General features: G+C 38.7%; 1 protein-coding gene across 8 annotated transcripts in view; it reads right to left on the bottom strand.

Annotated features, from left to right (window-relative positions):
* spegb (striated muscle enriched protein kinase b) overlaps positions 1 to 27220 on the bottom strand; it is a 103317-nt gene that overhangs the window by 66738 nt on the left and 9359 nt on the right. For 2 of the 8 annotated variants that reach the window (XM_049484722.1, XM_049484723.1), the window contains exons 1-2: positions 7448 to 8203; positions 714 to 756 (exon numbers count right to left, since the gene is read on the bottom strand). The exons of 3 other annotated variants lie outside the window; for them this stretch is intronic. In XM_049484722.1, the coding sequence (XP_049340679.1) occupies positions 714 to 756; positions 7448 to 7480 (76 nt within the window). In that variant the 5' untranslated portion in view covers positions 7481 to 8203. Of the gene's footprint in view, positions 1 to 688; positions 763 to 7447; positions 8204 to 27220 lie in introns of those variants that run through there. 3 more of the 8 variants (XM_049484721.1, XM_049484727.1, XM_049484724.1) reach the window with 3 other exon arrangements.

Raw genomic sequence — 27220 nt, forward strand, 5'->3', positions numbered from 1 at the left:
CTTGCATGAATAGCTGTTCTCTCACTCTCTCTCTCTCTTTCTCACACATACACACACAAAGAAAAAACCACAGACACTAACACAAAATGAAACTTAAACAAAGTTTAAACATCAATTAAAACACAAATTATACTATTTAAATTCAACCAAAAACAGATTTATTCATAATAATAATGAAAAGAAACATAAAACATTAATCATGTTTTGCTACATTTCATGATAAACCACTACAATAAGGTCAGCAATAAGATTCAGGATGCTGGAAAAAGATGTGTATATATGACGTTAGTACTGAGCTGGTTTTTGAGTGGGTGGAGACGCAAGGAGGACACATGAAGCCAAATCAGAGCAAATTACTACTGTACTCTGTTGTTAATCTACTCATGACTGCACAATTTACATCCTTATACATCACACTCTGTCTTTTTCTGAATATTGATTGTATTGTGCTGGATCTTTTGGCCTTGAGCCAAGTTGGTTATTATTGTACTGTACTGTATAGTAGTTGGCATTGAACCACACTTTCTTGTAACTGCTGTATTAAGCCATCACAAACATGGGAGATCCTGCAGAAATGCTGTTTTGTTACACTGTGCATGAATACTGTGTGCATCCTTAATCTTAAATACAGACCAGACATTGACTGACAGACTCAAAGATGGGACTGTAAAATCTCTTTTGTAATAACCTGTTATCTATAAAACCAAACACACCATGGGTAAACCGGCCAAACGTTCTGTTAGAGTGCCCAGTTTTCTGCAACAAAAGAGAAAAAGAGAAAAGCATTTCAGTGTAGGAACACAGTTAATCAACATGCTGAATGTAATTACTATAGTCATGCAAAACCTGTCACAGCAGGCGTCTGTGAAAGACACGCACACACCGTTGGCTGCTAGATAACACTGAAGCCCGCCGCAGAGTGAGAATGAAAGTGAGACCAAACAGTTCTGTCACTATGGCTACAGCCAGTACTTCCTTTCAACCTGGTGTGCCATTTTTTCAGAGCGGGTGTCTGTCTTTGTTCTGCTAGCCTAGATTGAAATCTGGAAAGTAGGGCATTTGGGTATGGGGATACTTATTATTTGGGCTGGCCTTTTTTCATCTTTTGAAGGAATAGCTTCTGAACCTACATCCATATACTACAAGAGTGCAATGTGCAAGTTTTTTTAAATTATTATCATGCTCTAAAAGTCCAGTCTTAACCTGTGAGAACATGGATATATAAAGAAATGAAGTGCAATTTTTTTGTTAGCTGCAATTTTTTAAATTCCTTTAAACATAGGGACAGTTAATGAAACCCTCATGATCATGATACCATGGCAACATTTACCACCACCATATTAATATGTGCAGAAAATTTTAACATAAGGTTATTGGATAGTAAATGAACAGTAATTTAATAGCTTTAGTTTAGAAACAAATCCGTGACCACTGAAAGTGTTGAGACTAGAAGTCACCAGTGAGAGTGGGAGACACAAGACGTGAAGAAAGATGAGGGCAAGGTTATACAACATCAAAAAGCCCATGAGCTTATCCATTTAATTTTCTTTTCCATCTGCGTGTTTTCTCTGTGGTTATTGCTGAATACTGACCCTCTTAATTTTAGTCATTGACAGCTGTGATAACTTGCTCATTAGAGCAATACCCACCACTGCGCCAATCTGCAAATATTCTGTTTCTACATTTTGGGAAATAAAGGCCTACAGGATGTGCTGCCATTATGATAAATGGTGTAAAAACCATGATTGATTAGTTTTAGGGCAGCATTCTTTAACCCTTCTCCTGGAGAGATATCTTCCTGCAGGTTTAAACTCCAGCTAAGTAAGGACTTCTGAAGGTAGTGAAAGGGGTGAAAACCAAAGCTGGTCTGATGTCAACATGTGGCTCAAATGCATTTCAGAGCACTGACGACTTTCTGAGAATGTCTATCAGATCAGATTTTTATTTGTTTTAAATGTGGCTTGGATTAAATTTTAAACTTGTATTTCTATGTGGGCTAAATTTATTCATTGCAGTGAACTGCTTATTAATAAAGAAGTCATGATGTCAATAACATATATAGATAATGTAATTTATTACACAGCAAAAAAAACAGTTTACTCTGTAAAACGAACATGCTTATTGACTCAGCGACTGAAATGAATTAAGTGCTAAAATTTGGTATTGAATGACAAGGAATTACTTCCTTAATCTCTTGAAGTTCTGTGAGTGACAAAAAATATTACATTTTAAAATCCAGCTCTATGTCTGACCACAAGCATTATCTTATTTAAACCGCAGAATGCCCTCTTGTCATGTGTGGGCTGTGTACCTGTGTTGTGCCACACAAACCCTTCCCATTTCTCCCTGCCTATTACCAATTCAAGGCAATAAATGAGGCAATACAGAGGCTGTGGCTGAGGCAGTAGCCATGACCAGCATGCCTCCTGTCACTCCCAATTCATTAGTTACAGCGAGAGATGCACTCCCAATGACTGTGGCATTAGAGATTTCTGCCCCTGCTCCTAGGAATAAGGTTTTCTAACAGCATTAGCCATGGGTGGCATATGTCAAAATGGCAGTGGATGAATGGAGCATCTGAAAAGCTGAAGGGCATTAGGAGTGGAGGTAGGAGGAGAAAAACCAGGCCAGGAGATTATGAAAGAGGACATTTCACAGGAGTGACACACAGACCCAATATTCTCTAATAACCACAACATAGAAACAGAATCGCATTTCACATTTGGGGGTGTATTCTTTCTTTATTTCTTTCTTTCTTCCAAGTCATTTTAGTTGGTTCCTTGATTTTTTTCACTTGATCATTTTGCTAAGAAACTGCCCACATTAGAGTGTTTGTGTTTGCTGTAAAATACTAGGTTGGTATAATGGCCAGTTAAAGCCTGGCAGATCCGGTCCATTTGGCTGAACCAGGCTGCGCCTGATGCTGCACCCAACATTTATGGGCCTTTAAAACCCTCTGAATAATTCACGTGCAGAGCAGAACTCATGTAGATATGATGCCAGTTAATTTGTCATTAACCCCCACGTTTGGCATCTTTTATGGATGAAAAGGCGAGTAGCACTCAAGAGAGCAACTGGCATACATAATACACGAGAGAGGCGTTCTTTTGGCATCTCGATTAGTCCAATCTGGGAACAAACAATGGCACGACACATGCAGGAATAGCAAATGAGCAAGTGACTCAGACTGCGTTGTCAAATAAAGACTTAAACTGAAGACCTTTCAGAGATTTCGCTCAGCAAATGAGCAAGCCTGGTGAGTTCAACTTTGTATATGAGATTATTCACAGCTTTTTATTAGTACAAACCAAAATGCTATCAGCAAACCAAATGGCTAAATAAAGCAAAAAAAAGCAAATTCTGGTTGCACCCATTGCTGACACAAATGTGCAAATGTCTAGTCCCTGTATGGCTAATGTGAGGAATAGATTAGAGGGGTATAAAATCCCTCAAAACTCTCTGGAATGATGGTGTTCTATCCCATACTGTTGGGACAATGCGGGAGTTTAAGATAAGATATGGTAGGAATAATTCAATATCCTGATCTTACTGACACTACTTTTATTGGATGCAATCATATACCCAAAGCAATACTCTAGCAGAATGCTTTTTCTTGACAGTACAGAAAGTTACTCTAACAAAAGCAGGATAAATTCTCCTTGTTTAATAACCTTATACCTCGTTTAAAAAAATTCTAAATTAGTAGGTAACCCAAAACAAATTTTCATATGGTGTATCAATCTCTTCTAAGGATGCACTCAACAATAACTGAACCTATCCTAAACTATTTAACAGGGCAAACCAACAAACGTCTAGAAAGGGCCTAGACATTAGTCCACTGACCATGGTCGATACTTTCCCATAACAGGGAAACTGAACACTGGCCCAGAAGAAAGTGGTGGTGGGTGGGTGAAAGGGTGAGGGTTTGGAAGCTGGTATGACGTCAGTAGTGCATCTACGATTCATGGGTTGCTGTAACTGCTCCCTTGTCCCAGGACATTCTGAAACCAACGACTAACAGGGAGCGAACAAGCTCTCATTACATTTTCCAAGCTGACAGCCATCCAGTGACCGCAGCCAAAGAAATACAGGCTTGTCTCGCTGTGAGCCAGCCACCCAGTGAGGATCTCCAGCCTGCCATCTGTGCCATGAAGAGCAGAGCCACGCTTGCCTTTCTGGGTCAGATATGAGTAAACAGGTCACGTCCACTCTGCGCTGTTGACATTTATTTACAGAGTCGCATGGCTGTATTAGGGAAAGAATGGCTATTTATTAACTCAAGTCTTATAAAGTCAGAAAATGCACTATAGGATCTGCTGCTGAGCTAATCTGAGGGAGATTAAATGTATTTAGGCTTGTTAACTTGTTTTAAAATGTCATTGGAAAAGTTATTACAATGAGTGTACTGACGTCAGAGAGGCCCAAACTTTCACTCTTATACTTGCCAACCCCCACACCAACCTCCATCAGTATTCAAAGTTATTAGAAAGGATGAACTATAGTCATATCTGACATGTGTTGGCTATTCCTAGATGACTGTAAATTTACAGCACTACAATCTACAAACACAGAAATTAGTAGATGCTCTTATCCAGAGCAACTTAAAAGAATGCCTCACTGTTTACCCAGAAAATATCAAGAAAATGCCCTTAAGCTATTTCAAAAAGAGAATTCCAAATATACCTCAATTTGACATGTATCTTAAAGGATGACAGATCAAGTTAAGCCATTAAAGCTCTATGGGGTTCTGATATGAATTTGGGTTTCACCATCGGAATCAAATTTTTGGCATGGTAGGCCTGCATTAGGGTTTTAAATATGTTGTTGGCAGCTGCAAGAGGTCAATGGATTACTGCTAGCCATAATAAGAGAATAATGGATGAATAGGCTGTTCAACAAACTAATATACTAAAGGTAATTAGCTTAGGGCCGAAGCTGATAAACCAGCAAGCTAGGTAGCCAGACTTTAAACCAGGATAAGTAGCTTGTGATATAATTATTTAGCAGATATAATAATAGCACAAACAAGGACCAGGTGTGCAGGTCCATTTCAGTCAAGCTTTATCTGTTTGAAACACAGGAAGAAACCCTTTTGGATCAGGGCTGTTTCCTAGTGTTAGCACAGACTATGTTACTTGCTCACAAATATCACAATACCTGCTCAGTTATAAAGTATTTGGAAAATCATGTTCAGACCTGTCAGCACCTTGGAGAGCTCCAATACCCCTGTACAAGAGCAATTCCTGCTGGGTAAATGAATTCCACTGTGAACAGCCAAGCTGGTCACATTGATGAATCATCATAGCCTCTGGTCACCTGTTTAGCTCATTTTCTCCCAGGTTGTGCATAGATGTGTATCTCAGTGGCACAGGCTAGGTATGGCTGTCTGAACTCTACTTTAACACAGCTTTATCAGCCCTCGGCAAGTGAGCCATTTCATTTTCACCCAATTCAACTTTCATCACACACAGCTGCCACACCGAAAGTAAATCACTTTTGCACTATGGAGAACACACCTCCCTTGGACGCCCAGCATTTTCCTTCACTGTGGTTTCCTTCACAGCTCTTTTCAACATCTGTATTTAATAAAAAAGTGTGGCTTCTCATTTTACAATAATCTACATTATCATTATTGATAACTAACATTATTGGCATGGATGTACGAACAATTAATATTTCTATGTCTATCAGAAAAAGTGGGAAAAAAGAAAAAGAAAAAAGAATAATTTATACAGAAGAATGACGGTTTTGATAACGTGATCAAATCTCAACCAGCAGAATAGCCGTTTCTGGACACTGTTTTTCTGAATTGTCAAGATGGCTTACATCTTAAGTTTGATTTATCATTTGAAAACCAACACCTGGGATGTTTAATTTGAGCAAATGGTAAAAGAAAGAGCAAGATAATAAAACCCTGCAAAATAATGTGTCCAGTATTTCAGCCTTTCATTTTGCTCGATTTTGCCCAAAAACTGGTGCATTTTAGTGCATTCCTACTTAATGCCCATTATTGAGACTTTATATGGGTCTGTATTACTGTTTTATCACTCAATTAAGTGAGAAAAAATAACATTGGTCAAGAAACGGGGATTTGGCATACAAGACAAAACATAATACCTAAAAAAAAAAATCCAATTTAATAAAGTCTAAGAAAAATATGACTGGGTACTTCTATAGCCATCATGTATTCTACAGAGAAATAAGAATTTTATTAACTTTCCAGTTCTACATCTATCAATCATTTTGCTCTCAAAGCTCTGCCTCTGTGTCCATCTCTGGCTTCTCCACCTCCACCTGTCTGTCTCTGTCTGGTCTAAAGATCCAATTATCTCTCCTTTTCACCCTTCCCCCTCTCCTGTCCTCTCCCCTCTGCTCTCCTTCACACCCACTTTCATTTCTTCATTGCACTGATTTCTATCAACCCTGAGGGCTGAAGAAAAAAGGGGAGCATGTTGCCTTCACTCATCCTCTCACCTGTGAAATGACAGCGTGACATGTTCTCAAGAAATGCTGGGAAGTGAAAAACAAGGGGATTTTTATTTTTTTTTTGTATTGGAAGGATTGTTGATCTAACTTAAGAGTAGAGAAGCATTATGCTGAATCCTCATAAGAACAAAATATTGAAATAACATTCAACACTGATAATGTATTGACGCTGGGAAAACAGCAAAAAATATAAATTCTAATGAATGAGAAGCCACAAAGTGCAATGAGTTTAATTAGCCCTTATTCAGTAAAATCAAAATGATCTACTTTGCATTAAATTACAATATAATGCGTATTAGAGAAAAACCTTTAAATCTGCAACATAAGGGATAATGGGATTGCTGCTACAAGCAATTCTGCTTTATTACTCTTGGACCTGTAATAACCTGCATGCTGGTTTGCCATATGTTTTACACCCTCTCTAGAGTGGCTATTCAAAAGCAGAGTGTGAGGAATATCTAATGCCTTAAACAATTGTTTATTCATCCTTAATAAAAGAAAACATCTCTGTCATTCTAAGAAATGACACCCACTCTTCTATGGTCTCAGAAAGACCTTCCAGTGCTCGAGTTAAGTATATGACAATACCCTGGAGCAGTATTCGTTGTCGTTGTGGCATTGCCCCCCCTCCCCATTTTTGGGTCTTGCTTTACCCATGAGAGAAACAGCATGCATCACTAAAACAATCAGTCTAATGCAGAATGCATTTATATTCAGTGGTGCAACCATCTCTACGCCGTCACCTAAAAGCACTTGCTTTGTTTACAGGAGAAGGGTGGGGCACATCAGTCAGAGAATTGGCCGTGAGAATTCCAGCCAAAACTAGGGCAAGCCAGACACACTGAACGACATTCACTGCAGATATGGGTCAAACTCTGACACTGAGACACTTCTGAGTCAACAAGCAAGGTGGCAGTGGTGGCGGCGGGGAAGTTTGAAAATAAAAGCATGCAAGACTAACCTGGAAGCGTTTCTTGGACCAGATCTTCTTCATGGTTTGAAGCAATCCCGGTCTTCTGGTGCGTTTGGGGGAGAGCTGGGCGGCCGGGGCAGAAGGAGCGACCGAGCTTTCTTTTACCTGAGAAGTCACGGTTGGACCTGATGCCGACCCGACCGCATCAATAAAAACATTACCGCGAGCCAGAGCTGATCTGAGACGAAGAGTCACTTACGAGGTGGTGGAAAAAACGCAAATAAAAAGTGTTGCTCTCAGTTGGCAAGAGCAAAAGTCTTTCGCCTCTGGAAACCTGTCATCTTGTCGAGAGTTGCTGTTCTTTTCTAAGAACTTGCCAAAGCTTGCACTTCTTCAGTTAAAACTTAAATACCATATTGCACCAACAGACTGCATCATCACTCACTACAGGGTGCGAGTCAAGCTACTGAGGAGGAAAGATGAGTGGTCCTACAGAGAATAAAAAAGGAGTCTAAGCAGATGGCACTCCCTGCCCTCCCTTAGAGCTCCTGAAAGCGTCACTGGCCAGGAGTCCCGCTCAGACGGAGCGTCACAGCTGGAGCTAAACCATCAGCACGGAAAAACGGAGACGCCAAGAGGAGCACTGGATAATGAGCTCAGGAGGAGAGTGCTCAGACAATAGCAGCCCAGAGCGAGTGAGAGAGCGGAGAGCAAGAGAGAAAGAATAGGAAGAGGGAGAGCGAGAGTGTGTATGCGCAACCACATCCAGAAAGGCAAGATACCCAGAGAGTGAGAGTAAACGGGGATGGGGGTAGAGAGAAAGATAGAGAGGTGTTTGGGGGGGCTGGGGAGGAGGAGGGGGAGAGGGGGGAGAGAGAGAGAGAGAGAGAAAAAAGAGTGAGTCAACCCCACAGTAAGCGTCACAGGGGGATGCTGGATGGCAAATCCTTTTTTGATGTATTTTTTTTTCTCTCCACTTCCTTACTGGCTGTGTATCTGTAATATCTGAATATAAATCTGATAAACGTGTATATCAGATGAGGTGGTTTCTTTTTCCAAAGATCAATGCCAAAGACTCTGCAGCAGCCTGCTATGAGAAACAATCATCCATTTCTTCCTTTGAGCAGACTGTTGGGTCCCCCTTGTCTCCTCCCCTTTCCTTTACCACCCCAGTATGCAACAGAAACACACATTAATCAGCTTCATTCCTCATTCCCATCTCTTTATGTTCCCTAAAACCATACAAATATAAAACTGTAAATAATATGTGAACTGAGAGATGTTCCTTCAAACATGCTTAATGAGAACACCAAGGTAACAATGCACTGCTCAACATCTCTCATCACAATCATAAATAATTAATTAATATCCTCTCCTCATTATCATAAATAATAGGGAGTGTACCGTGGGGCATAACAACAGCCAGGACAGATCCAATTTAGAGCGCATAAATTCTAATTTGTAAATGATTACGCTATTAAAACACTGCGGGTCAGAACAAACCGACGTATTCACATTCAGAACTGACATGAAAGAAAAATGCTTTCAGAGCAACAAGAAAGGCACTTCAAAATCAAATACAGGACTGAATAAAGAAGCCATGGAAACAGGTCTTCATTATTTTTATGATCAAAGAGGTCAGAATGGGAGAGAGAGAGAGAGAGAGAGAGAGAGAGAGATAAAGATTTAGGAAAGCACCCTCATCTATCTTCATCATATGTCAGTGCTCCCATCTTGTCTAATTATGACCTGGATGCACACGCTCCATCTTGCAGCCTCTACCCTACTGCCTGCTTGACTGCACCTGTGCCTAGAGTCAGAATAGGAGTGAATATAAACACCTTACTGATCAAAAGTTCAGACTTACTGTCTAATTTTCTTAAATAATATCTAACCAATCTTGCTGTAGGTGCTTGCAAGAAATACCTAATGTCACATGACTATTCTATAGGTTTAAAACTATCTGCAGTTTCCTGTCATGAATGTGACTTTTCCATAAAGATTAAAGAAAAGGATGTTTTCATAATAATCGAGGAAGCTCCACAGCATTGAGATTAAACTAACAACAAAAAAAACACAAGAATGGCAGTGACCATATCTAATAATGAAAAAAAAAATTCTATAATGTATATAATTTGGTAAAATGATTTATTAGGAAGAGATAATGCCAGTTTATCATATCATAATAATAATGGAATTAGTTTTCGCATTGTAAAAAAAATGGGTATAAAGCCACCCACCACTGGATATAATTAGAATTTTTCCAGTTTTTATTCGTTTTTTTCTTCTTAAGGGAAATTATACAAACAAAAGAAAATGGATGTAAAGTGGCTATTGTATGTGTTTATGTCTAACAACACATACAGAAGCATCTCAGCGTGTGAAGTAAGCTCAGGTGCTAAAAAGACATTTATGTCTTTATACCCATTTTAGAAATCATTTTTGTGATGTTCTCAGTATTACAGAAATCACAGGCTTTAAATGTGAAGCATTGGAGCAACAATTCTTGAAATGTTTTTTGAAGTTTCTCCCAAACAGAGTTAGTAGTACACTGTATTTATTTTTTTTGTTTCAACAAGATATTCAGTCCCTGCTGAGGGAAAAAGCATGATAACAACATTAATGATACTACCCTAATGCTTCACTGTTGGAGTGGACGGTGTTTAGTTTGTGTTGTTACATTTCTGTGTTAACTTGATGTGAATGAAAATTTACGACGAATGCAAATAATGTTTTTTAGTGTTAATGTTAGTGTTTAATGTTTTTTAATTTATATATATATATTTTTTACATAGAATCAATATCACTTTAAAGGAATTAGTGAATTAAATGAATTTAAAGGATTTTTTAATAAAACACACAAGAAACAGCTCAAAATATAAAATATGTAATTTGTAATACAGATTAATTTGACCTTTATGTGGGTTGAGTTATATCACAATGCAATTTCTATTAATAAACGCACCAAATTACAAGTATGTATATTTTCTGGAAACATTTCAGTTCAAGTCTCAACTTTTCTATATTGAAAATTAATGAATTAACCATTAGTAATTTACAACCGATGAGAGCACAGTGCATATGGCTCATATGGCTAATGGATAATGTATAGCAGCAGTGAAGAACATCATCTTCAAACGAAAAAAAAAGAAAAGGCAGAAAAAGCCTGAAAATTGATGGTTAGTCAGCTTGCTTTATTAACCTGTAGGGATTTCCTAGTCCTGAGACACAAGGGAAGACCCTAAAGAAAGCTAAACCTCTGTGTTACTAACAGGATTCCTACACTGCCACCTGATCCCTGTATATGCATCTAACCCCATGAATGTCCCTTGCTCTCTTTCTTTCTGACAGACAGGGATCGATAAGTCGGCGGCCAGTGTGGCTCTCCCCACTGATGCTGTTGCCTAGCTGATATCGATCTGGCCCAGGTGCAATCACAACACTCAGCTTTATCTGAGCAGGTGCCAGGCAGCTGGAGCTGAAACAGACATTCATGTTGCCTACACCTGTCACGTGTTTTCACCAGGAGGATGAAGGGAGAATGCTAAAACATTCAATCTGGGTCACCGCAGTCACTCCCAAGAGCCTGGAAGGAGATTAACAACTGCTGCCCTCTGTGAGGGAAGGATAGATGGGCAGTGGTGTGCGTCAGCGAATGAACATTTCTTTAGTTACTCAGCTAATCATAAAAGTACAAGTATTTCAGAATTTTAGAACACCATCACAATAACTTGCATACTTCATGTTAATGGTAAATGTAATCCTGTCCTATTTTTTTTTTCTTTGTGCATCATCAACCACAACTACACAGACAATAGCAAAATGGCAGTGCAGCAAAAAACACTGTGTTTATTGAAATTTTATTACAAAAATAAATCTTAGTAGCTAAGTAACTAATTAATTAAACTAAAAAGACCAAGCTACTGATACCAAAACAGGTAGTATACAGTTTTGCACATACTGAGAAATCTACAGTCTTCCCCCTCATGGGATGGTGGTGCTGTTGTGCCACAATGGAGATATTAACAGAGCTAATTGAGAGCAGAGCAGAGCAATTGCAAACACACTGCCTTTCTTTAAACCAATACCTGGTGTTAGAATAGAGAAAAATAAAACTAAGAAGAGCAAGAGACAGACAGAGAAATAAAAAAAGAAAGAAAGCTATGTGAGAGAAGGACCTGCAGACTGCAGTATAACTTCTTCTGAGTTCAGTTAGTGTGAAGGATGACTCATTTCTTTAATGGTGGTCCACTGACCCACTCTCATAAAAAGAGATATCACAGAGCCTGTCTCCAGCATAAATTTCAGAGCAATATCAGCAGAAAATGCTGGACCTGAGCTAGGCCTGGACAATAATTCGATATCGGTATTTATCGCGATAAGAAATGTTTCAATAACGGTGATATCAGTTTTGTGGTATATCGATATGTATTAGAATCACGGACAGGCGTTTTTTACTGGCGTCAGCTCGCCGCAGAGCTCAACACATTCAGCCCCCGTAGCTGGGCTACGTCAGTGCGTGATGACGTAACCACACAGGCACGTAGCCAAATAGGCTAGGCTAGGCAAGGCTAGGTTAAAATGGCTAGGCTCGGGTCCGCTTCGCTGCGCAGCACATATGTATGGAGTCAAAAAAGGGTCATAAAGATTTTGAGTTTGTAAAACAGAAGTCACAAATGTACTGAAACTTGTAACTGCGTTTAAACAACTGCATGCACGAAAATCCAAATCCACAAATTAACTGGAATGTGCAAACTTGAAACAGAAAGTAATATTAATAATAACTCAAATGTACAAATGTGAAAAAAATATTTTAATTATATATAAATATATATTTTTTTATTTGTAAATCCAATCTCTTCAATGTGTGAATCAGTACTGCTCAAATGGCTTAAGCTGGGTCAGACCAAAAATCACATGGAATTTGTGAGGTTGTAAATGTGACAGTGGGTGTTTTTCACTGTGGAGCTAAAAATCCTCTCATTCATCTTCTCTGCTGCGTGTGCGAAGCTCCAGCTGCAGTTGCGAATTTTGACCCTGTTTTGACGCCTGATTGATGAACCAATAGGAAAGCTTTATCCAGACCAATCAGATTACGGGGTTTGTTTAACCAATCAGAACAATGGGTGGGTCTCTGCAGGTCGGAGTACTGGGCGTGTCGAAAGGTGTGGGCGTGTCGAAAGTGTGGCCGCCATTTTGGAGTCGGCCACCATGCGCCCCCCAGTGGATCAATTTACACTGAGGAAGGAGTTTAATAAAACAATAATATTCATAACTCATACCAATTTTTACCCGATTTACACATTACAAATACGTGCTTTCATGCTGAAATACTTTATATTATGTTCTAATAATATGAATTAATTTTATATTTATGTACATAGATGCACACACTCACACACACACACACACACACATATATATATATATATTTATATATATTAATAAATTAATTAATTTATGTACTAATTAATATGCTATACCATATGTCTGTCTTTGATAAAGAGCATAACGTAAATTATTTCAGCATGAAAGCACATATTTGTAATGTGTGACAGCGTCCTGTATCATTACTACATCTCTGCTGTTTGTAACAAAACAAACCGTGTGTAAATCGGGTAAAAATTGGTAGAGTTATGAATATTATCGGTTTATTAAACTCCTTCCTCTGTGTAAATTAATCCACTGGGGGGCGCATGGTGGCCGACTCCAAAATGGCGGCCACGCGGAACGTCAGCTCCAATAGACCAATAGACGACCACCTTTTCGACACGCCCAGTACTCTGAGCTGCAGAGACCCACCCATTGTTCTGATTGGTTAAACAAACCCCGTAATCTGATTGGTCCGGATAAAGCTTTCCTATTGGTCCATCAATCAGGCGTCAAAACAGGGTCAAAATTCGCAACTGCAGCTGGAGCTTCGCACACGCAGCAGAGAAGATGAATGAGAGGATTTTTAGCTCCACAGTGAAAAACACCCACTGTCACATTTACAACCTCACAAATTCCATGTGATTTTTGGTCTGACCCAGCTTAAGCCATTTGAGCAGTACTGATTCACACATTCAAGAGATTGGATTTACAAATTAAAAAATATATATTTATATATAATTAAAATATTTTTTTCACATTTGTACATTTGAGTTATTATTAATATTACTTTCTGTTTCAAGTTTGCACATTCCAGTTAATTTGTGGATTTGGATTTTCGTGCATGCAGTTGTTTAAACGCAGTTACAAGTTTCAGTACATTTGTGACTTCTGTTTTACAAACTCAAAATCTTTATGACCCTTTTTTGACTCCATACATATGTCTCGCGCTGGAGCCAAACGGAGCCGGGACGAGCGGATCCAAGGCTACGGTAGACTCGATTCGGTCGGCCCCGGATCCCGCGGCCGGCCTCGCGGGTCCGCTCGCTCGCCCGCGGGTCTGCTCCCTTGCCGCTTTGCTGCAAATTGTGCCGGAGAGTGCAGCCGACCAGCAGCGGTAATGTTAATACATCTAAACTGTTCCACCACTTCAAGCAACTCCACTACATACAATATTTTTCTTATACTGACTGAAGCACTTTTATAGCTTATGTTGTAACTAAGTTATTCATAGTTGATAAAGCCTGTAGGTTTGTTTATTTGACGGGAAAATCTTGTTGCTTTTATGTATATAAAGGCTTATTGTATTCTATATCCTAGTTGAAACACTTGTTTTAATCTGTTAAATCTGTTCACAAAGAATAAAAAGCTCTGCCTCTGTTGTAATTTAAAGTTATTTTTATTGGTAATAGTTATATAGGCTTATGTTTGACAGGGATGTCATGTTATTATTTTGCTATAAGCAAATAATATTGAGCATTCATTTATTTTGACTACTTTTATTTCTAAAGTATTACAGTTTTTGTGAAAGGAGGTTTCAATGTCTTAAATAAAATTTTCAGACAGTAGTAGGTACAGATTTCCATTAGATAGATAGATAGATAGATAGATAGATAGATAGATAGATAGATAGATAGATAGATAGATGTGCATATAATGAGGGTATCTGATGCCAGCAATACAAAAAGTGCAAATACACAGTTATATAATAATTTAAATTCGCAGTGCTGCAGGGATTGCAGGGCTTCTTAGCAGTTTTCTGAGGCCTTCAAAGTATTTATATCAATATCGAAATTATATCGTATCTACCGAAATTTAAGGAATATATCGTGATATAAATTTTGGCCATATCGTCCAGCACTAACCTGAGCCTAAAGAAGAAAAGAATCAATCCAATTTCCCAATTCTGGAAAAATATCTAATATATAATCTGTGTCACAGAAGTATCTTATCACAATGTGAAGAAAAGTAGGTCAAATGATTCAGCTCCTCATAATAGTACTATTTTCCCCAATTTTATTTAAAATAGAGCATTAATCTAATCATTTACCTTCACGTTGCATCCAATCTAGGACTACGTATAAAAGTGACAAATCTTTTTTTGACATCAATTTGGTGTTACATTAAGGCATAAATGGCATTTGAGTAAAAACCTTCCTTGTAAATTATTGATAAGTGCTTGTTAGGCAGTGTTTTAATGACAAAGATGACCAGCATTTCTCCACTGTAATGCTGTCAAACTTACAATATTAATAGTTATGAACTATTGTAGCACTTGGGGCAAAATCAGAAGCTCATACCAATGTGATATTAAAGGCAAACAAGTTTACAATTATTGACAAAGCTTTGAGTCAGCTAATATTGTCCAACTGATAAATCAGCCAATCTCTGCTGATAGTCAAGCTTATAATAGTATTGGAAGATTAACAGTTTTAAAGCCACATATCTACAATAAACTCCATGCTGATAGCTCTAAAATAATTCCAGAGCCTTTTATGTTGAAATGCTGGTGTTCCTCAGATGCAGTAGGAAGGCAGGATTGATAGAGGGCATGCTTAAATCGCTTAAAGGGAGGAGAAAGTCATCCTCCATCAGTTGAGCCCCCCAGTCAGTGCTCTGGGTGTTTGCTGTTTGCTGCCAACCACTCCAGAGCTCTGGGTTCAGCAGGGCTTCTATCCCCAGTCCCCAGGGAGCCATCCAGAGAAATGCAGTGCATTCACTGTAGTGCCACAAGCATAATATAATAACCAAAATGACTCCATTTAACAAGGGCAAAGCACATGCATCAGAAAGCTGGCACTTGCATGAGTGTGTGTACTGTAGTTGGGTAACAGAAGCTTTCTCAGATGAGCTGAAATCAGGTACAGTTGTTTCCAGAAAGGGTTGAAATTGTCTTCAACATATTTCTTCTAAGTAGTAATTGCACTTGACTTTACATCCCTAACAATGAGCCCAAGGCCACACACAACCTCAGACAAAGCCAGTCAGATGAAGGAACTCAAACACTGTCTCAGTGCATCACTATGAATGTATCATTTTAGTGCAATCTGCCAGCAAAAGGCCAATAGAGAATCAACATCACCGATTCAAAGAGCTGCAACGTAAGCTCAGAAAAAGGAAAATTGTAACAATGTACTGTCTGGGCTTTTGTAGCACTGAGATGTGAGAAAAGAGCACTGAGGGGAAATTCAAGCCAGACTGCAGACGCCCATTATGATAAATTAGGGAGTGCTTGCCACTCAATCTGACAGATTAATTCAAGACTGCAGAGAAAACAAAAGAAACACTCAAATCATGCTGAATCCCAGAGCTTCAGTGCACAACTCACACACAGCTCCTCCTTTCCCTGCTGATGATTCCCATACTACACTAATCTCTTCAGCTCCTGATGTACTCCAGCAGAAAAAAAATGATTCAAGCAAATCGGTCTTAATCACTTCTTACTGTAGAACTGGATTGGTGGCTAATGTGGTAATAACTAAGGATGTAGGTGATAGGTGAAGAGACCTAATTGATCAGCTAGTGAAGTTCGTACTCAGACAATTTTCTTTCATAAAACATCAAATATTTATATACTGCTATGCAAATGATAATGTATAGTTAAAAAAATGTTTCATTTTATTTAAAATGTGTTGCACATCAATTGAACAGAACTAATTACATTCTTTTATAATAAAATTTGCAGTTCGTCAGTGTTCCTTAAACACTGATGACATCTAAGGTATGCTCCCATATGTTGTATAGCACAACAACCAAAATTAACAAAAAATACAAAAAAATATTTACAGAGTTCCCACCCTTAAACCTACCCCAATAACTAAAGCCTTTTAATAAGTATAATCATGATCCCACAAAAAGGTATGGCCAGGAAAATATGTTTTTTTTTAGTTAAGTTTTATGACCAAACATCTCTGCAAGACTCGAAAAAAAAAAAAATGTGTTTACTGATAACTTAAGGTTGGTAAAGCGAGTGTATATCTGAGCCACATAAAATATCTAGCTGACCTCTTTTAACCGTCTCTACTCTCCATGTGTAGTCCCTCGTGATGAAACTGAACAATCTCAGACTATAGGCCCTATTGTACATGTTTAATATTCACATCTTCTGCATGCATTTTGTCCTTCTTATCGGATGATGCTGGTTTGACACATCTCAAAATGACACCTCCAGCTGCGCCCGTCGCCCCTTAACCCCCCTTCTTTCAACACTCCACCATTTTCTCTCCGGCTATTTCTAACCTATTGTCTTGATGCTCTTAATTCACTCTCTCCCTCATCTTATCTTTCAGACAGCTCTGTACAAAATCCCTGTTTTTCAAGCTCCCCTAATCTCCTCAGTTTTTTTTCCCATCTACATTTCTACTGCTTCTGCTCCTATATTCACACAGATACAGAAACACTGCCCACTGTTTCTCAGTGAGGGTCCTGCCACTACCTTGCACAGTGTGATGTTCAGTGGTTACAGACTCTGCTGCTAGAGAATAATGTCCACCAGGCACCCAGAAAACAATAATAAACACTGAACCTCTGTTAATTTACCCACTAGTGATGTTTGTTTGTGGGTCGCCACAAATTGGTAGATTAGTAAATTGTTGATTAATACAATAATTTACATTTTAGTGGATGGGGCAGGAATCCTGCTCTCAGCTAATTATATCCTGATGCTCAGCAACACAGCAACAAAACAATGTGAAAAAAATAACAGACCATGGAGGCCTAAAGCCCACCCGGAATTATTGCGCACAAGACAGAAGGACATTCTGGGGGAAACCCGAGACATGTTTACTCACACCTAGGGGGGCAATTCAGCAAAGACATCCAAGCAGACAAAAAGAGGCCAAACACCCCAAACTCCTCACAGACAGAAACTAGAGACAAGATTGATAATTAATATATTAAATACGATACAACTAAATTTACTTTGCATTGTTACACATTATTACATTATCACTGATGACAATTTACCTTTAAATTATCTTTAACTCAAGATAATTTTGTAAGTCTAAAGGCTAAATAATGTACACTTCTGTCAGTCACAGACAGATTGAAAACTATTTCCATTTCTGTCTGTATTTCCAGAAGTTTTTTTATCCTCTTACCCCTATCTGAAACTTGATGACACAGAGAAGCATACGGGCCTGGCCGGCTCTGTGGGCAGGCTTAATGCAGTGAAAGTAAGCTTTTAAAAGCCTCCTCTTGTGCTGAGAGAGCAGCTGGCTGCTCCTCACTCCTCTCTGATCATCCAACAACAGAAGCCCTGTCAGGTCTTTGCCACACAAGGAGACAAAACAGGCAGATAATGAAATTATAAGAGTGAATTTCAATTTTCTTTGTCTTGCTTGCTTGCTCAGCCTCTCTCATTCTCATTCTCTCTCTCTCTGTCTCACATAAACACACACAGACAAATAAGCAGCCTGGATTCTCATGAAAGCTAATTTGTGGTTTATCTACATCATCATGGTGATCATCATCACCATCAAACCTTACAAAAACAATCCGGGACAGGTTTCACTCTGGTTGGGAGATCATTTTGAGATCCTCTTTAACCTTAACACCAACATTTCAGAAAAAAATTAATTTATTTCTTAATAACTCATTAAGATGTCTAAACATTATAAAAGAGAGAGCATTTCTTATATGCCTGGACATTAATCAAGATGTGGATGTCTGTGTGGAAGTATCCTGCATGTTTTTAAAAATATATCGTTTAAAAACCTGCAGGATGCAGCAGGACTACAAATTGCATTCCACTGAAATCTGCTATGTCACATCCATCAGCCCCCACAGCCTGGTTAAGCAGACACCACACAGATTCAGATGAGGTGCACAGCTGTTTCCACATTACAATGCTAAGAATACTGTGCGTCAGTCCTGCAGTCATCTGAAAGTAGGTCAAACAGCACTGATTGTGAGCTAGAAGCACTGGTCAGATAAAAATGGAATGACACCTGACCACCTTCCCAGTCTGCTTCAGATCATGTTGATGATATGACTAATGGTACAGTTCTTTCACATTATGAAGCATTAGTTTGTGTGCCTATGTTTGTGTGATGTTTAATCACAAATCAAGTTGGGTGTGGGTGTTGCCTTGGCAACTTAAGCCCATTACCCTGAGTATTGGAAGGAAAAAATGAACCTCTATGGAAAACTTCAGACATGAGTTGGGCTCTGAGACTGAGTCTAGCAGACTAAAGCTCTGCCACGATCCGAAGTAAAAAAAAAAAGAAGAAACAGCTCTATGGTAAAACTGTAGTCCACACTGTTGAGGTTAAACTACAATTAATCTGCAGTTCACATGTGTACCAGCATGTAGTAGGCCTGTCATAGCTGTATTGCCTTTACCATACCAGTTCCTCAGGCCCAGATTAAGATTTAAATGTAACCAAAGGCTAGGCTTAATACAAGTTATCTGGTTCCAAGTAAAACACATGTCCCATGCACTTCAAACATTAACACAATCAGATGCTAAGGGACCTGCTAAGCAAATATATCACCATATGCTTGAGTGGGTGCTGCTTGAAAGCCTCCGCTGTTGCAGCATCAAAAACTAGCCAGTTGAAATGATTCCCAAGCAAGGTCTTTATATGCGGCCAATCCAAACATGCTTTAGAACGCAGTCAACAACTTAATGAGTCACGGAACATCACCCAAACAAGCAATGCAGTCACACTGCTTCAGAAGGATCTTAGAGTGCAAAGTTTTGCTGGTAACATCATTACAAGGTGCATGTGTGCAGTAGCTGATAACAGCACTTCTTTCCCTCAGGAGCCTGTTTCTATTTTACACACTCTAGCACACACAGCAAAACAATGACTGAGTTTAGAGCCTGTTAATCAGACCTATCCACATCGAAGATGAACCGCTGTGATGTGAAATCAAGGTCAAAAATATATAGTGAGATTGGATTTTTTTTAAGCAGAGAAAGCCATTTCAAAACTGGAAAATTGCAATGACAGGGGAAGCAGGGTGGGGTCAAAAGCCTTATTCAAGCACAAAAGCAGATCTCAGTGGACAGGAACCCCTGTCTCTTAGTCAACTGACACTAGGTGTATTCTGATAATGTCAGTCCCCTCCATTTTAAAAACGACCAGCTATATTGTCAATAATTCTCAAATACAGTGAGAAATTATATTATAGCTAGTTAAAATTTAGAAGTATATCATTAAATGAATCACATTGTATTGTCTAGTAAACCCCTACATTAAACCAAACCAAGTTGTTTAAAAACTCTGTAAACATACATTTCTAACTTTTAATACTATAAATTGATACTTAATGGTAATTTGCAAAAGTAGTTCATATACACTATTGTGTGTAGGTGTTTATCATCATGTCATGAAGCCCCCTTCATACTACATGGTTGTCAATGTAGCAACTATTAAACAAGTACTGTATATTTAGTGCTAACAGCTGGATAGTCAGCCCAGCACCGATGTTAAAAAAGAAGATTAAAAAAGGTGGGACTGCTGAAGCTGCTGACTGAGTGGGTGCTGGTGCTGTCTGCATCTCACTTGCTTAAATTAGGACTGGTCTGCAGCACATTACTTCACTGGCAGTCTATATGTAAGGTGGTCTATGAAACCCATATTGTGCAGTGATGCAGTTCGCATGTGCACGCACACGCATGCACGCTCGCACACACACACACACACTATGGCCTGTTTACTTGCACACTGAGCGGCAGCAACAACTGCAGCTCCATTAGGGGAAGTCCCACTCTCCCTGTGACCTTACACACACACACTCACACATACACACACACACAGAGGACTGTGTGACGTGTGGGACATCTGATGAATACCACGGAAGCCAGTTAGGTGAGAAAGCCTTGAAGTCCTCATGGCTCATGGAAACTATGACAGTATCTAGAAATGTCTAAACTGTTCCTACGATTCTATCACACACAGATGGCAACCTACCACTAAAGTTCATTATTTGGCAGGCCAGTGGTCATAGCTTTTTTTGGATTTAGCCTTCATTTCACACCAATGTGCCCTTGATACTGCATGAGCACCTGCACACACTAATGTCTTCAGATCTGCTGGTTAAGCTTCATCAGTCTGCAGCCTGAACCCATCCCAGTGGCTACAAATAACAGATGAGTTTGACCTGACAGAACCACACCTGCACCCATCCCAGGTACTGTAAAACTGAACTGAGCCAGGGCGCATCCTTCCGTTCAGATCTCATTGTTGTTTTCTTTAAACCCTTATTACTGAAGATTTTTCAGGTTCGTAACTGCTCAGGGTGAGCCTTCAAAAAAGCTTCAGAACCCAGTGAACCTTAAAAGATAGCTGAGAGAGCATCATTTGAACATTCTTTCTCTCATAAAAGTGATCTAAACAGAATGATGCTTGAAAAAATGGTCTATTTTCAACTGAGATCAAGCATAAACAAGGGTGTTAACCAAATCAGGCATCTAACCAGAAAACACAATTACCATAGTTAAATTTAATCATGACAAATCATGAGGTCATTTAAAGTAAGGTATTAAATTAAGTAGTTTGGCCAGACGAGAGCTCTGAGCTAAAGAGGTCTGCATACAAATACAGCCACCGCACATTGCACCCCATATACTGCAAATAGCATTCTAATCCTATACAGCTGGCTGTGTTAGTACTGGCCACATCTCTATCATGTGGCTTTGAAGGACCTAAACACCTGTTGTGTTTGTTACATTCAGTAAAATGGACTACAACCTTATGGGACACGCATCAGAAGAGGCACAGTGCAATATGTCAGACTTATTCTAACAATTATATACAACACTTGTTTCACACCATACGTTTTAATACATTTTCAGCTCTAAAGTAGGTTCAGATTCAGATTCAACTTTATTGTCACTGCTCAGTACAGGTACCCAGCAACGAAATGCAGTTAGCATCAACCAGAAGTGCAAGTAGGTGTTTGCTAAGCTTTGTTTTGGCCTGGATTGTACTTCAAATATAACAAAGAAATGGAAGTATCGATCAGCTTTATGTCAGTATCAAAATATGTGATTAGACAATATGTCTATAATTTAGTAGGCACTGTAAGCCAATCAGATAAATTTCTAGATCTAAGGATTATGTTTAATTACTAGATTGAACTACAGATCTTGGGTGCGGCTGCAGCTACACAACATCCGTCTCAGCTCGGCTTGGCTCGGAAGTGCTCTTTCAGTCTGTTGTTTGTTTTTTATACAACATCAGATACCTAATGGAAGATGCAAAGTCACCATAACAGCAGCAGTACAGAAAAGACTTTTCACACGGGCGATAAAGACAGCAATTACGCTGCTGTCTTGTCAAAGCCTTCCAGGATGCTTATGCTTCAAGTGCTCATATATAGCAATTATACCACACAGCTGACTCTACTGAGAAATCCATGTCTGTGTCCCAAATCTCATTCTTCTATACTTTATTTACTACATTCATGCACACACTTCTAATAGCAACGCAAAATTTTTTTAACACACTATTTAGGTTCTTTGCAACACATAGACGCATACTATGCAAATCGACGTATCTGCGTAAATCAATTATGCTGATTACAAGAATCAGGCTAGATGATCATTTTTCCCAGGGACATTGTCCTCAACAAAATAGAAACAAAGATGCAAGGAACAAAGCTGAAAGATAAAGACATAAAATAAAATAATCTTCACTTGCACTGAGTCAAACCACACTGTTGCCTTCAAATTAATATTTAAAAGCTATGACTGACACCTTGTATCTTCAAAAGAGATTACCTACTGAGACCGAATATTTGAAGTCTGCGCTGTTTTTAACTATTCATCTCAAAGCAGTAGAATATTACACTCTCAAGATGTCAAGAGTCCAGAGCAGATTTATTACAAATTACTGCAATATCATGGTTCATCAATATAGTCTACAGTTGAGTTATGAGCTTGGCAAGTGTACTTTTCATTTAACTCTGACAATATCATTCTTAGAATTGATAACTTTAGAAATAAGTGCTCTCTGTGCTTCAGTATTGACAGTTCTTTAAATTATAAGAATACATTTCTGTGACGACAAGGCTCCTGCACAACAAAACCACTGATCAAGAATCAGCACAGCTTTCAATATGACTAAAGTATGAAATGAATAGACTTTATCCAAGGCAATCTTATAATCAGAGGCAAACTAACAAATATGAGCCAGAGAAAAGCAAATAAATATACATTCAATGAGAGGCTGTTGGTGAAGATTTTCTAAAGACCCTCATTAAATGACTTATAAAATGGCTTGCAACTTAAGGTTTTTTTTGTTATTTGTACTTTGTAAGCTGACCTGTTGTAATGTTGAGCTGTGGTTTTGTTAGACCAGACTAATTATCTATTAACTGCTCCACACCTCAAATGGATTCCCACAGCCACCAAAATGGTTGTCAGGTTTTTCAAGCCAATGTTGAATCTGAGTAATAAAGGCCATGCTCAATGTGAAGTTGCAGCCAGCTGTCAGTCAGCCAAAAGCTCTTTGTACGAACCACCTAAAGATAATACGAGAAACAAGCAGCTCTCCTTCATTTACAATGATAATATACCAGCAGACATCAATCCCTGTACTACAGTTGCTTACATTATTCTAATGAGAAATCTGCATGGAGCTAACAGAGCCAAATTAAGAACTGAAACTTATATTATAATATTACTCATATAAAAGTAAAGCTAGCAAAAACAGCTAACAAAAGTTAACACATACACTACTATGAATTAGGTTATGATATCTGAAATGGCAGAAAAAAAGCAGATAACAGCAGACATGTAAGCAAAGTTAGTTATTGGCCTGTTATTACCAGACGGCTAGGTTGGCGTCTGACAGGTTGTTGGGCAGTAAAGGCTCATTGATGTTACACACCTTTATTGGCGTTAGCTGCTTTTCAAATCCTAGGCTTCAGATGAGAAAAGTTGCATTACTTGGCCATAAGATAACAAAAGGCGCAAATTTTAGAATCTTTCTAGAAATGCTGCCTGTGTTAAAAGTGATTTTTAGAAAGCAACTAGTACCGTACTTTTCGCACTATAAGGTACCAAGGCTGGAGCAGCATTAGCATTAGCCACTAATCATGCTAAGTGCTAGCTCTTTCGCTGTTCAGAAGTGAGTATTATAGGACTGTAGTCTGCAAGCTTAACGCGTAGCTTAAACAAACTACGTGGGACGAACCGCTAGCTGCCTTGCTTACCGGAACACAGGGTTACTCAGTGTATGTCGTGCTAGCTTTAACAGCGGTTAACAGATAGCTTTAGTGGAAATCTGGTATTCTAAGCTCATTGTAAATAAACAGAAGTGCTTTACTTACCCAAATAAACAGTTTAAAAAAAAAAAAAAAACAGTGCTTGTTCGACTTTAAAAGAAAAATTTTCTTTAAAAAATTTAAATGTTTTGTTTACTTGGCTAAGCTTTACTTTAGTAACAAGGTTTTGCGAAATATATGTTCTTCAGCTCTCATTGCTTGTGGACTTTCTCATTTATTCAGCCTTTACTATTGATTCTGCAGTTTTATGGCCCCCAGTCTTTCCTTCTCCTACAGCCAAACACTAGTGAGTATAATAATCTTTTTATCGGGTTGTTCCACACACACTCTACATTTTAGTAATACACATATGGCAATGGAGCATCATAGGACTTGAATAACTCAGTGGTTGCAGATATATAAAACATCTAACTAAATGTGTTTCATGAATTAATTTCTTTTAGCAGAAACAGATCTGGAAACTTGAACTTTGATCAGTAAACCACATCACCTGCAAAGCTCCAGATGAAGAGCAGGCAGTCTGGTTATCAGCTTTCACATGACTGATAGGCCCAAGTGGCCCACTGTTTGATATTTTGGTTTAAATAGCAATAAATGTGCCTGATGTTTTCCAACTCAATTTAGATGCACAACAGAGAGACTGTCTGTGGATGAGATTGCGCTAAACAGTAAGAGGGTGTGAGCAATTTTATCTAAAGAAAAGCACAAACGCCTGGGAGGCTTTCAAAGAAAGCATGGTTTAGCATGCACTAGTCGCTTATTTGGTCTGCATGTAAAATGCCTACAGAGCACAGCTGAAGCACACAGTAAACAAGATGCTTTTAAGCAAATTAAACTCTGGGGAAATCGCCATTAAAGTGCTAATATAAGCAAGTCCATGGGCTGGGAAATCTGTCTTCTGGTGGGCGAAGAAACGGGTGTACGAGAAATACTGCAGGCCACCACCTCTTGATTGGAAAAGCACTTACGAGTGTTACCATAGACATTCTGCATGATGGAAGGGTCACGTCATCCAAAGTGCTATGCAAACATTACAGTACTGTGTGAGGGAAATGATACTGCTCTAACCCAATTGAGTGTATGGCAGTGTATCTTTTTTTCTTTATATTGATTTATTTCCTCTACGTGTAGCATCTCCCAGCAAAGACACTTAAATATTGATTGACAGAATGATTGACTGAAGAGACTACAGCTTCCTGCATAGTTACAGTGTAAAGAAGTCATTTGCCGATAGATTTTCTATCTGAGAGTGTGTTTGTGTGTGTGTATTGCTACAATTTCTTATGAGTATACCAATAAGTCTCATCATTATTCTTGCTCCGCAATCTCTTTTTAAATGCAGGAAAAGATTTTAGCCTTCCACGCAAGAATGGGGGCTGTATAAAAGCAATGTAGATGCTGATGATAAATGAACAACTAAGCAATAATGCACAGGAAGTGACTATTAACTAACCGGAGGCAGAAGAATAAGAAAAAAGAAACAGAATGGGAGCAGATAAACAGAAGACACAGAAGTACCTTGGTGCAAATTTCACTGTGTATATGTACATGTTAATACAAAACATCATACACTCAAAGCAGCGTTGACCAGTACATAACATATATTGTGTACAAAAATAAAATTATGAACAAGAATAAGGTACTGTATTTTCAGCAGTATAAGGCGCACCTAAAATCCTTTAATTTTCCCAAAAATTGTTTGGGAAAAAAAGTGCACCTTATAATCCAGTACACCTTACATATGAATTTTACCAGTCAGGTATGAAGTAGCAGTAAAGCTATTTCACTGTAGTACAGCGTTATACAGGAGTTTCAGTTTTATAGTACTGAGGCTAGAGCAGCATTAGCATTAGCCGCTAACCACGCTGGCTCTTTCACCATTCAGAGGTAAGTAAGTTGTATAAGGGGCTCATTTGTAATCCCAAAAGGCTCTGCCAGTGACCAACACATAGAAATGATTACCAAGCACATTTCTTAACTTCACCATGCTATACCCCAAATTATATTCCCTTTCAATTTTACAGTCATTTTACCTTATTTTAGCCATCAATGCTTCTGTGAATCTGACTGACTGCATACAGCTCCAATCACATACGCAACAGTGTGATCCATAGTGCACTGCCTGAACTGTACATGAGTAAATTAATGAATATTAAAGAGGCAACTTGGGCCAGCCAATTTTAAACAATTTTAAACAACATATTGAAATCCCAGACTGCCTTTATTTTAAACACAATCACATAAAATGGCTGGCTGTGTACAGCAACAGTCCTTATATAAAGGTCCCAATATATTTTTACACAGTAGTGTAAAACATCAACACAAAAGAATGCAAAAAACAGTACTGACAACAATAAGGTGATAATTATTGGTTATTGCATTTTCCAGAAACCATTAAAGGAGCATCACTAATAAATGGGGGATATTTATTGATTTTTTTTGTGGCTTGTTTTGTGCCAATAAGTTTATAAAGTATGTGCTGAGTTATTGCGAAAAGATCAATAAATAATATACTAAAACGGTACAGCAACATAAGTAACCTACAAAAGCAAACATTTGAAAAAGAAAAGTCTGAAAATTCATGTTTGTGATTTTCTAAACAATACGCTATGAGTTTATACAGTCAGTGCACTTTACTCCTACTGTACACACTGCAGTTCAGTCAAGACAGCTTTATTCTACAGCAGCCTATTTTTCAGCACTTGTATTGACAGAGTGGTTTAATGGTAAAGCATGCACAAAAACCCTGCTGTGGTCACTCATTCAGACCTGGGATGGTTGGATAAGGTCTAGTTAGAAGTTAGAACCCACACACCAAGGGACTATATATAGATGTGATGTCTTCCTGTGCAACTGGAGAGTCAGTGGCCTATTAACATCACAAAAATCTGAGACCTGGCACATTCCAGAGACAGAAATAACCTGCTGGGGGGACAGGGATGGGAGAGAAAGAGAGAGAGAAAGAGAAGATGTGATCTAGACAAGATACAATGAAGGGCAGAAAAAGTAGCAAAAGAGAACAAGAGAGCACAATGATGAAAGAATGAATTTTAGAGGGTTAAGAAACAAAGAGAGCAAGATCAAGACTGATAGATAAAGATAGAGGGAGAGAGAGAGAAAGAGAGAGAGAGACCCAGTAAGAGCAAGAAAGTCTACAGCCCTGAGTGACAGGACAGGTGTGAGGGGTTGAGGCTGGAAAGCACTGATGCAGGC

This window comes from Astyanax mexicanus, chromosome 11 (genome assembly GCF_023375975.1).
Source record: "Astyanax mexicanus isolate ESR-SI-001 chromosome 11, AstMex3_surface, whole genome shotgun sequence".
NCBI classification, from domain to species: Eukaryota; Metazoa; Chordata; class Actinopteri; order Characiformes; family Acestrorhamphidae; genus Astyanax; species Astyanax mexicanus.